Source organism: Papilio machaon, chromosome 16 (genome assembly GCF_912999745.1).
Source record: "Papilio machaon chromosome 16, ilPapMach1.1, whole genome shotgun sequence".
Taxonomy (NCBI): Eukaryota; Metazoa; Arthropoda; class Insecta; order Lepidoptera; family Papilionidae; genus Papilio; species Papilio machaon.
Genome location: NC_060001.1, coordinates 1968532 through 1981248, shown reverse-complemented (window position 1 = coordinate 1981248; position 12717 = coordinate 1968532). Strand labels below are relative to the sequence as shown.

The following is a 12717-nucleotide window of genomic DNA, read 5'->3' as shown; positions in this document are numbered from 1 at the left end:
CACAAGTATAACCACAAGCAATGTAATATTTTTTCCATTGTTCATTGTTACGTTAGTCACATAGTCACGTCTTGTAGCTCGGCATAGTCATAGTAATTTAATGTTTGCTTCAAAATTAATCAACGTGGTTTTACGTTTTATGTTCCTCCAAGTATTCTATCAACGCTAATCGGAATTTAGCATTTATTTTCTTTTTAACTAAGTTTGATTGTTTGTGTATTCCACGAATAATAACTTTTTGAATTAGATTTTCTGTTTTACGTTTAATGCAACGGATTTTTCTAGCGGCGTATTTTTTTAAGTTGTAAAGATATTCGTCCATTTTATTACTATCATATACATTATAGATCGAATTTAGTAATACAAGCAAATCCCTCTTTCTTGGCTTTTTGTTTCTGAAAAATGATAAAAAGTCTCGAACTTTCTGTTTTAGTGCTGCACCTTTTAAAATCGTCATTCTGTCGATTGTTTTTGAAAAAATCCTCAATGCACGACGAAAAGGTATTTCATATCGTGGATGTCTGAGATTTACTTTTAATATTGATAATAATTTACGATTTCTTGATGGTGGCAACTCATTGATTATCATTCTACAGAGGCTTACTATAAAATCATGAAAAGGACCCTTTTGAGAAGACGGTGGCGGTGTTGTCGATGAATTCACTGATGGGAAATCCCCGGAAATATCTTTGTCTTGTTCCTTACTATGATTGAGATATAGATTTAGATATTTTTTATACAAATCATCATCGCTGATAAAATATTTGCTCAATACATTATTGTCAAGTCTTCGCACGTATTGTTTAATCTCGCTTGTCCGTTCATTTCTATATAATTTTTTTATTTCTTTTATCTTAAGAAAAAGGTAACATTTTAAAACACATTTCTTGCAATCTGTGTACCCACTTTGTGTTATTTTTGTGCTCCTGTGTAGTGTAAGTATAATTTCGCACAAGTAAAAATAAAAAAATATTTTTCTTAATGTAGCCATAATACCATAATCCAAACTATTTTTCAAATGCCTCTTACTTTTGTTTTCTCCTTTACATTCCTAATGGCTAACCATGTGATCGTGTATTTCATTATCTGAAATAATAATTATTCTTTTATCGGTTTCCATTGCTTACAATATTTATTTATGTGGTAGCAATTACCTGCCACAGTGCTACAGTAACGAAGGCGGCATATAATGGTTTATTGGTAGAAAACAGTACACAACTAAATACTATGGAATCAAATGTTGCCAGTGTCCATTCATTACCCCACCTGTTGGTAAAATTAAATTGGTAAGAAAGCTAACGTTATAAGCTAACGTTAAGTAAATTTTATATAAGTAAAAGATTTAATAAATTCACCTACCAGGTGATTGAAAAGCAAGATGGCGTTAAATTGTCAGTTTCATACAGTAGTATACTGGTGTTGCCACCTTCTCTAGTAGTAATTTCCAAATCTAAAAGTTTTTCGAGAACAGTTCGTTCACTAGCCACCCAGCTCAGACCATCTAGAGCCTGAAAAAAAAACATTGTTAAAACAAAGTACTTTTATTAAATCTTTTAAAAATTTAAATTACTCACTCTTTCAAAAAAGGCTGCTAAAAATTTTGATAATAGTATTTGTTTGTTTTCATTTTTTTCTAAGGTACCTGTAAAAACATATTTTTATAAAAAATAAAATCATAGTTAAATTATAAACATTTAAAAATTATTTAACTTACGCTGTTCTGTTTCAAGGAGTTGTTTACAAATGGCCCTTTAAAATATTTAAATAATTATCAATAAATTTTTTATTACTTTAATACAAGTACATATTTATATTACCTAAATTGTGGTGCGCACGATACCCGACAAGTCGTTAAAGGACCTGACAAATATCTCGTATCAGAAGATTCATCATTGCTAGGGACACAAAAAATTTAATTAGTCTACATTATGTTTCTTTATAATAAAAAAGAAAAAAAAAGAAAAATCTTTGTCGTTGGTTCAGTTGATATTTTAGAATCCGAGTCCGTAGACACTACCTGCACTAAGCATTTGCTGCCTGTCAACAATCAAATGTCTGAAGGCAGAGGTCATTTCACTAATTTAGCGAATTCACGTGGTCGCTTGCTCGTTTGCCACCATTGACTATAGAAAACTCACCGTCCATGCACGTAATGTGCATACAATTCTTCTTGAAATACCAACATGGAGATTTCTAAACCAGTACATATCCTTTGAAGTTTAATGGGGGGAGATCCTACTAGCCGGTCTGCAACCATTTGAGTTAAGAAAACTAATATGTAGGAAGACCACCAGGCAATAGTTGCAATGGCCCATTTATATCCTTCGCTGTTGGGCATTATCAATTGCCAGGGTAGCAGTAACTGCAAACCAGAAAAGAATTCGTTTTTAATACTTAATATTAATTATGAATTATCTTTAGGAAACTAAAGGATGAAGAGCGAAGCATTATTAATAACTTTTAAGTAAGTTCCTCTAGTCATAAAAGGGTCAGTAAATAAATTATACTTTACCTTTATAATTACGAACAAAGTTTTAGACTAAATAGGGATAATTCAAGAAAGTTAAATCGGTAGTGTAACATTGACAACATTATATAAAAATAGATACGTAATAAATACTAAAAATATAAAAAACGCGTACATTTAGAGTAAGAATTGTTAATATAACAGTAACTGCAGGGGATGTTCTTCTCTTTGTATGCATCTCAATCCATTCCCTTGCTAAAATACCTTGTTTCTTCTCATTTGATTGATCATATAACAACGTATCTGTAATCGTATAATGAATAAATAATACTACATTTTAATATAATGAGATATTGCAAAAGTATTACCTTTAAAAGATGGATTGTATTCAGACCAGTCGATAAAAAATATGTCATAGCGACTCAATTTCCAATTTGTATATGCCACTTTTATAACCTAAAAAAATAAGTAAGAAGTTTCGTTCTATTCCATCTACTGTCGTCAAACCAGACCACAACATATTGCCATCCTTTTTTCTCTCGTTAAGAAAACAATATAGGAATTTAACGGAAATTTTAATGTAATTTCAGTCTTTTAAATGAATAAGTTACCTTCAAGGTAAGGATTGTATAAATCATAGCCGCCGTCACTTGTTCTTCGGACTGTGCCAACGGTAATGTCAGTCCAAGTGTGCCAGCTTCTGCCGCTAATGCATGGACTAATGTGGTCCAAGTAGCCTAAAATCAATAGATCATAAATAACTTATGTATTTATTTACACTAGCCGACTGCTGTAAAAAAGATCGGACACGCACGTCTTGAGTCGCACGACGCGTGAATCGCGCGGTTTATCGTTAAGTGGAAATAAGGCCTAAAAGATATCATTAGTTTATAATCAATACCTTAAAAAAAAAGTTTGAAAATAAATACAAATAAAACGTACGAAGTAGATTGCGTCTGAAATACATCCAGCCATGATTGGTAGTAAAGAAACTTTAAGCCCACCACGCCGCAACACGCCGCGCCACTGGAGAAAAGCGTAGGCTACCATCAGAAAACAAAGGATACTGCCCCATATCTGCAAAAAAATATCTGTTATTTGAACTACTTATGCAAATATTAAAGGAATTTATCTTGCAGATACGACTCAGCAAGGACACAATAATTTTTTTTGGTGTTCCCGCTGCTCGTTTGCCCCCTTCTCATATAAAAAAAAAGACTGGACATGTTATTTTTCAAGGAGAAATTTTGTACGAGTGTTAATATTAGTACCCAATCAGTAGAATTATCATCGTTATCATCATCAGCTCAATATACGTCCCCACCGAGGGAATCGGAGCCTAATTTACAGGTGACAAGGCCTTCATCAACCACTCTGGCCCAATGGTTATTTAACTTTAAACACAATCAGTAGAATGCTAGGCCGTATATCTGATCAATGGTCGCATATTAAATAGTTACCTCCAGACCACGTATAACTCCAGCACTTGGCAAGTCATTATTCACTCGCAAAGACATCATGAAGATATCGGATGCTGGAGATTTAATAGCGTAATGAGCTTCCACATTTAAATTTACTTTTAAAGCGCCCACGCTATTCTGGTCCCTGACAATTCTATAATAAGATAAAAAAATTGCTCAATAAATTGATTGCTTTTATTGTTATTCCAGTGTTTTTACGAAGTAGTTAGTTAGTTTTTTTTAAATAAAAATTTGCTAATAAATTTGATTCTTCATCCGAATTTGAATCCTTCATACGGCTATTGCAGAGAACAGACGAGAAATCTTTTCACCCAGATATCGGTGCTGCGTAGGTTCAAGGGGCAATAATTTTTCCAACATTAAAGTTTATTAAAACCCTTTTCATATAAAAAATCATCTTACACAATTTCAACAGTCTAAATAGTAATTATGAAAAAGAAAAGTCCTATGTTCTTACCGAAGTCGTATCAAAAACTCTCTCAAATAAATTAAGTTAGTAACATTCGACGTCGCAGAGAGAGATCGACGGAATACGAAGTATTTTGAAAACTTACTTGAATACCACAAGCCTTTCTGCAAATAGAGAAGATTGTTTATTGAAATACACATTTCAATTGTTTATTAGCTTTTTTATTTACTTTGCTCTAAGTTCAACCAGAGATGTTAAATACTTAGGTAGACTCTTAGGTATTCTTATATCTTGTTGCAATTCAAAGCTTAAAAATATCTTCACCGTAATACTAACCTTTACGTATTGTCCATTTGGTTTTCGTATTAATATAGATATTGGTTTCCTCGTTTTATCAGAAGAAACGTATAACGCATGTATTTCATTATATAAAGTAAATACTTCTGAAATATTGATTGGACAATCTAGCCTGTAAGAAAACATGTAGTTAATAATTGTTCTTTTATTTATTGGTTTTTTGTAAGTGTAATTATTTTAAAAGTACTTACGAATAATCTTCGCCTATCGTTATCATAAAAGGTGGAAGACAAGGAACGATTCTTTTACGTGGATCCAAATGTTGCTTAAAGCTTCCATCATTTTTGTAACTAATTGAACTAATTAATAATGTATTCTGTAAGAAAAATAATAATAAAATATATACTTAATATCAAATACTTAATATAAAATAAATACTCAATAGCAAAATAAATTAAAGATTAATTTTACCTGTCTATTAGATAAATGTATTTCATTTTTCCCTCGGTCTGATTCAGATTTATTTGCCGACAGTGTTGGCAAAACTGAAAATGAAAAATAACTGAACTAATAAATATTAAACTAATCAAAGTCAATAATTAGTATCCCCTTCTCGTACCCAGTCAAAGGAAAATGAACCTTGTTGGATTTTGAATGAGTATACTTACTATTGTGACTGATTAGGTTAGGATAAATCCACAACCTGCATGCTCCCGCAGGATCAGAAGAGTAAAAATTGCTCACACATGCGTTAGCCAGCCAGCGACAAGCTGATATGTTGTAAATCTGAAAGGTTATGCGGTCATTATTGTCGGCTTAAACTTATAAAAATAACAAGCGAATGTTTAGATGGATGTTTGTTTAACGGTATTTTCGGAACGGCTCAATGGATCTTAATGAAATTTGGCACAGATGTAGAAGATAGTCTGGAAGAACAGATAAGCAGGCGACAGCTAGTGCTAATATAAAAGACATTAAAGCTGTTAGATGTGAGCCATTGAAGAAAAGTAATGATTAGAAAAGAAAACAATAATCATAATAAAGGTAAAAAAAGTATTTGTTCTGATTAGAAGAAGATTATTATCTTCATTCTGTGTAAGTCCTCTAATCGTTCCAAATGAAAAATGAGCAATATAAAGTTAATGGCAGAATTTCCCAGTTGTTCATCTCTGAGTCTTCAAAAAAAATGTTGACAGATCTGACAGTACTTACAACACACAAGTATTCGTATTTTACGATATCGAGCAGATAACTTGGATGTAATAGATTCTCTTCGTACTTAGGTCGTTCGGTGACGTATTTCTTTGGTAAACATGTGCCATGGACAAGCACCTCGAGCCTCTTGCAGTCGCAGCCATGGCACTTGACGCAGGTGTCCCCCAGAGGGCGGTACCCTCGTGCGCACTTAACACACTGCACTACCTTCATGGGAGATCCATCGTAATTTTGGGTCACTGAAAATCATTCAATCCTTTTTTTATTAACCTACCTGCTTGACATTATCATCAGCATCTTATTTATATATTTTTTTACATTTTGTCTTACAGATTACCAACATTATTTGAATTTAATTGAACAACGTAGATTTTTATTGAAAATCGCTAATTCAAATCGCTTCGAATTCCTTTTTCAAATTTTCCCTGTTTTTGACTTGTTTTTTAACTCTAACGACATTTCAACGTTATCCAAATTCATATTGTATAACTTACTCGCAATATAGTCTTTGGGGCATCTTCTACAGACTACCCTGCCGGCAGAGGCTTGACATCTCCGCGGCACGCAACTGCTACCATCAGCGGATACAACCTCTGTTACGTTGCATGCTCTGCAGCGCCCCGAGACCGTCACAATACTATGATTTTCACAAATGCAAGATAGACCTTTAACAATAAAGAAAAGAAGCACTTTAAAGAAAATTTGTTTGAAAAATGTTTACAAACATCAGACAGTATGGCTTAAATTAACTATATAGGTCATAGAATTTCATATTTTTGCTTTTTCAAAATCCTTAATAAGAGAAATACAAAAATGTATTCGTGTTCAACCAGAAAACGTAATTGACAGTTAATAAATTGTAGCAAATTGAAGCCTTACTTAGATACTAACTAAAATACGTTAAAAAAAATATTTGATTTAAAAGATATTGTTAACAGAAATACGTTAAGAAATATTCTCTTACCATCTACAGACGCAACCATGGAACCATTGTAAGGACATGGCCGGCAATTAAAACTACTGGCTTCAAAGAACTCCACACTACTGCAGTTCGGAAAATTAAGTCCATACAAACTGCCTATTAAAGTTAAAAATATATAAACAATGTTATAACAAATCACCATTTTTATTTTTACGGAAATAAAAAGAAAAAACAAAAGAGTGTACCAAGATTGAGACAAATGAACACGATTTGTTTACGTAAAAACTGTTGCCTAGATACGAATTGAAACATGTTGAAAATGGTTTTTTGCATCAGAATTTGCTTTTGACTGCATTATAACCTAAAAATTACACAATTCAATAAGGTAATAAATTCTTCTTTTATAATTATTTATGGTATGTAGTTAGGTACCTAGTTTTTTCAAACTATTAAAATTTCGCAAGAGTTTTCCTATTTAAATAATTTAATTAAATTTACCTACCCTAAAGTCTTTAGCATTTATGTTGAAAACGTAAAATGGGTCAAATTATTGCTTGCAAACATAAATAAAATGATTAATATGTCTGTTAATTCATGCTTTGTTATAAAATCATGATTTATAGTGTGTTGATGGAACAAAACATCTTTCATTGTTTTATTGTTGCTATAATCTAAACTGTTAACTTTGTTTACTAATGCAAGTTCAGTTTTAGTTAGCTCTCTTAACAGTTTCGACGAAACTATGTTGTCTTTTCTTAGTTTTGTTACATTGGTTTTAGTACTAGGAACTTCTGCCTTTTTTGAAGAAAGGGCAAGTAATAAATTCAATAATATCTTAGATGTCGCAGTGCATTTATCAAACGATAATTTCAATCATCGATTACAAACTGTAATTCTTTGGAAAGATGTCTCTGGTTTTCTAGTTGATAATTTTCTTAAGAGATTCAAAGGAACAGTTGTAATAGAAGTAAAAAAAGATGGAATACCACCGGAACAAATCGTTGTATTCATAGAATCATTGAAATCTTTTCGTAATATATTAGATATTTTAAAACCTGATCTGAAAGGTAAATCACTGTTACACAGCAGAGCAAAATTTATTATAGTCCTTTTGAACCGTTCTCATAGACTTGAACAAATTTTTGGAATCCTATGGAATTACGAGGTCACAAATGTTGTCGTATTAATGAAAAAGAAAAAGAAACTTACTGCATTGTATACTTATTTTCCATACAGAAATAATACCGACTGTCAGAATACAGAGCCCTTTCTCCTTGGTACCTTTAAGGATAAGAACAATCTAGACATAAACATATACCCAGATAAAATGAAAAATATGCAAGAATGCCCATTTTACATTTCAACGAACAAACTATATAATTCTCTTACAAATCGGAAGATCCGATTGCAAATAGTAACCGAAACTATGGTCAAACTCCTGCAAGAGGCAATGAATTTTACTTCAATTATTACCACTAAAGATAACTTAGGCATTGATTCAAATCAAGATAAAAACTGGTCTGAATCTTTAGATGATGTAATTACAGGAGTCACTAACGTGTCAACTTGCAGTATTTCAATAGGAGTGGAGAAATTAGGCTTGCTAGATTACTCTTTTCCATATTTCAGAATGAGAATTGTTTGGCTAGCACCTCCCACGAGACCAGGACATGTCTGGTTAAGATTACTGTCTGCTTTAAATGGATACATGTGGCTAATTATTTTAATTTTAATAATACTCCTGAAGGTAATCTTTTGTATATTAAAGATGAAAAAAAATTCCCATCGTCATTTTATTGGGATAAATAAACTTAGAGGTGTCGCTTTTCTAATGTGGGGTGTGATGGTTGGGCAACCTGTAAAAGTTTCCCCGAAACGTTTTCGTGATTTTTACATTGCTGGATTATGGATATGGTTTACTTTTGTTGTCAGGAGTGCTTACCAAAGCGTATTGATAGGTGCATTGAAAACGGAGACGGTTGTTGGGAACTACGCAAGCTTGCAAGATGCTTATGAACACGGATATAAGTTTGGCGGTCGAGCTGGGATGTTGTTGTATTTTGAACATGATCCACAGATACTGGAGGAATTCGAAATCGTGCCCGAAATTCGCTTCGAAGAAGTATTTAATCAGGTCTTGGAGCGTAAAAGAAAGTTTGTGTTCGCTACATCTTTGGATTATGCCTGGGCTTATTGTCTTTCACGTGGAATAATGGAGGACGAATGCGGGCATGTTTTATCAGACTCGATTATGACGGTACCTTTAGTGGTTTGGATGAAAAAGAATTCGCCATTTTTGGAAATATTGTCGACGATGCTTCAAAGATTTTTAGAAAGTGGTCTGCTTGAAATCAATGCAAAACCTGTAGCGCGGGTGGCATCTCAAGCGTCTTCGGATCCAACTCCTCTCACGCGTAATCAAACTCTTAGCTGTTTTCTTTGTTTGTTAGCGGGGTATACTTTAAGCTTGTTGATTTTTTGCTTTGAAAATTTAAATTTCATTAAGAAAATAATTTAATTTGATATTAATATTCGGCATACATTTTTTGATTAAATACCCTATCATACCTCTCTATCTTGCTTAATTTTTTTTTAAACAATTGACAATAACAAATGTAAATGAAATACATTAATACATAGATACTTAGGTGAAAGTTTAAGGTACATATTTACTTAATCTCCAACACGTGAAGACCATTAACAGTACACTTCATTCCGCTCAGCGTAAGATATTTCATCTAGTTACTACTTAAATGAAATTTAAGCTCGGAGCTCAAGAGGTCAGCGACAGTATTATTCCTGTAAAATTTTATCATTTAAGAATGAAATTTTCTAACACTCTCTTTAGTTGGATCTGAGTATACATTTTATACAGAAACTATTCCAATCTACAAAAAAATGAAGTTTTCTTCTTCTTCTTCGTACTCTTCATTACTGAAGGTCTGATTCGTAGTCAGGCGCGTTATCCATTGCGCCACAGGGCCTTGTTGCCAAAATTATTTTATCCGAGTAATTGTTGAAAATCGCAAGACGTAAAAAAAAACATTTCCAGAGCGTCTTTATATGTATATAGCTTTCTTTATGTTAGACAAAAACAAATCGACCCTGCCAGGATTCGAACCTGGAATCTTCTGATCCGTAGTCAGACGCGTTATCCATTGCGCCACAGGGCCGTGCTACATTTTTATAAATTTTTCTATAACTAAGTGCAAATATTTATAACGAAAAATATTTAAAATCCCATTTGTGTTAATTTCTAGAATATAAATTCAAATATATATTAAAATTAAATCACATATCCCTTACATGGTTATTAATATTTAATTAAAAAACAATAGTTAATTATTATCTTTATCTTTAAAAAAATGTTGATTTGTAAGATTTTTAAATTATTATTTTGTTCTTAAAGGGGCTTTGTCGCTTTGTGACTTATGGAGCGGTTTGTTGGGCAATGCGACCAAACCGCTCCATAAGTCTTCTTATTGACTCATCTAAATTACTTCTAAAACTTCGTAAGATGATGTTCAATTTAGAAATTTAAAAACCTAACCTAAACTATTCTGTATTATTCTACGAGTATAAGGTCACATTGAGAAATATGGTTAGTAATAGATAAGACAAAGGTTTGTTTTCGCTCACTTACGTTTCAATTCAATCAGTTTTGACGTCAATGTCAGGTTCAGGCCAGCAGGTTGCGACCTCGAAGGCTTTCAAATTGATTTGATGGCACCCTTGAACAAAAATGTAACATGTGATATGCGAATTGAAGACATGGATTTTCATTTATAATGACAAAAGAAATAATTTAAAACTGTAAGTGGTGAAATTTAAATTTTTTAGTCGAATTTCGTTCCAAATAAAACACTACCACTGGTGTACTTAACAGTAATAGTAAAAAAATGATGACTGTGATATTCCTCCATCGAAACACATGTAAAAAAACATTTTTGTCAGGTTTTATGTTTTATGTAAAACAGGTGTGGACACGCACGGTAACTGTGACCATTTTTAGACTTGATAAATAGTAAAATGTTACATTTAATTCATAGCCTAAAGGAAAATAATGAAAAACACGAATAGTTACTTAATATGTAAACATAAGATTAAGTATATTGTCCAGGGCCGGTGTTAGCATTTCCAGCGCCCTGGGCGAGATTTTTCGACGCCCCGTTTTTCTAGAGGAAATCTTCCAAAGATACCTGAATCTGGCGCCGCCCCCTTACGCCCGGCGCCCTGGGCGGTCGCCCCGCCTGGTCCTACCCTAACGCCGCTACTGGTATTGTTACTATGTAGCGTCTATCTCTACACAAATATCTGTTCTGCGCTCGATTACATTTCAATTCAATCACATGTCAATACCGTCGGCGAGCGATTTCAGGTTCAATGTCGACAACCTTTGACTATAGAGAAACGGACTAGGCAAAAAACCAACGTTGAACCGCGGAGGTGAGATAAAGGTGACAATCATACATACCATGCTGACAGTTACGTCTTTATGAAGGCATACTGACTCATAAATTTACACTCCTTGGACAAAACGAGCACAAAAGTAAGTTTCGAACTTGATTGTTCGTTTTTATTTGACACAGGGGAATGCGATCATGTTTAGTCCTGCCTTTTAAAAGTCAATTTCGAGAACATTCCGTGCGGCCTCCACTGATGTGTTTGCACCCTCCAACGCGTTTCACTCATCGTCCCTAATGAGTCTCTGGATACATACTTTTGTATACGTTGTTTTGATCTTATAGAAAAACACAATTTAAACTATCTTCCTTTAAGAGGTTAATGTTTCTGGAACATTACTTGGATACATGTAAGAAGTTAATCTTTATAATATACTTAAATTCTTTATAAATTCAGACAAACAATTAGAGTTATGGATCGTATTACAATATAAAAAATGCACTTCATTTAAATATTTACTTGACGTTAAAACGTAGGAAACTAAAACTAATAAAAAACCAGTTATTTTCTTTTTTGTATCTATTTTCAAAATATTAAAAGTACTTATTCGGTGAAAATGAAATGAATAGAATTTTTCGGCAATTATCCCGCCTTATTTCTTTTCAACTTCCGTAACTTAAAATTACAAAACAAAATCTTAGTTTTCTTGCTATTTAGTATCAACTTTACTAACAAATAATGTAAATATATACATGTATAAGTTATACGACATATACAAAGTATGAAAGCAATATTAAACTTGAAAGCATTAGATCCCTGTGGAGTTTCAAGGATATATGGCAAAGCTATGTTAACGGACTTCCGAAGGTATTTATGGGTGAGGAAAATTGAAGTTCTTTCTTAACTATATGTGTATTTTTTTATTTTATTTTAATATCAATTAATAACTTAATGTTATGGCAACATTTGTTATAATTTTATATTTTATCTGTGCTTGTGTATGAAGTTAATCGCTTATCTGATGTTTTAGTGTATTTTTAGTTAGTCTATTATTCGTAACGAAACGTATTAACGTGTACTCTCATTCTAAGAGTGAATATAAAAAAGGAAATGAAACATCAGATAAATGTAATATAAATTATTTTATTCACAATAAACATCAAAATACATTCTTTGTTTTGTATTAGAAACATTAATTGACAGATATGAGATCATTATTTGACTGTTTTTTATGTAAAAGTAAATTACATAATGTAAGGTTATCATTTATCATTTTTGTAAACATATTAAAACAAGATATCTTTAAAAATATGTTTTTAAATTTATATAACCTATAATGTTAATTAGTTAACATAATATGTAAATCATTTGGCACGTAAAAGTATACACACTTTAAAACATTTTAATAAATTAATTAAATCTTACAATTCACCAACAGTTAAGGCTGTGCTTTATTAAACTTTCTTATAGTAAATCTTAATTCCTAGTTACAGAAGCAGTACACAACTTAATTGTACAAAAT

General features: G+C 32.3%; 1 protein-coding gene and 1 non-coding gene across 2 annotated transcripts; both read right to left on the bottom strand.

Annotated features, from left to right (window-relative positions):
* Positions 1 to 1014: 1014 nt before the first annotated feature.
* Positions 1015 to 11702, bottom strand: LOC106715745. The gene is made up of 20 exons (XM_014509094.2): positions 11648 to 11702; positions 6834 to 6947; positions 6364 to 6534; positions 5867 to 6108; positions 5323 to 5440; positions 5126 to 5199; positions 4906 to 5030; positions 4694 to 4826; positions 4406 to 4521; positions 3928 to 4081; positions 3410 to 3544; positions 3079 to 3204; positions 2836 to 2923; positions 2643 to 2770; positions 2139 to 2362; positions 1818 to 1895; positions 1575 to 1614; positions 1360 to 1508; positions 1155 to 1266; positions 1015 to 1086 (listed from the first exon to the last, which is right to left on the bottom strand). Exons 1-20 carry the CDS (start codon positions 11700 to 11702, stop codon positions 1015 to 1017), a joined length of 2454 nt encoding a protein of 817 aa, XP_014364580.2.
* On the bottom strand, positions 9892 to 9964 carry Trnar-acg. The gene has a single exon. It is a non-coding gene; the product is annotated as a tRNA-Arg (tRNA).
* Positions 11703 to 12717: the final 1015 nt, after the last annotated feature.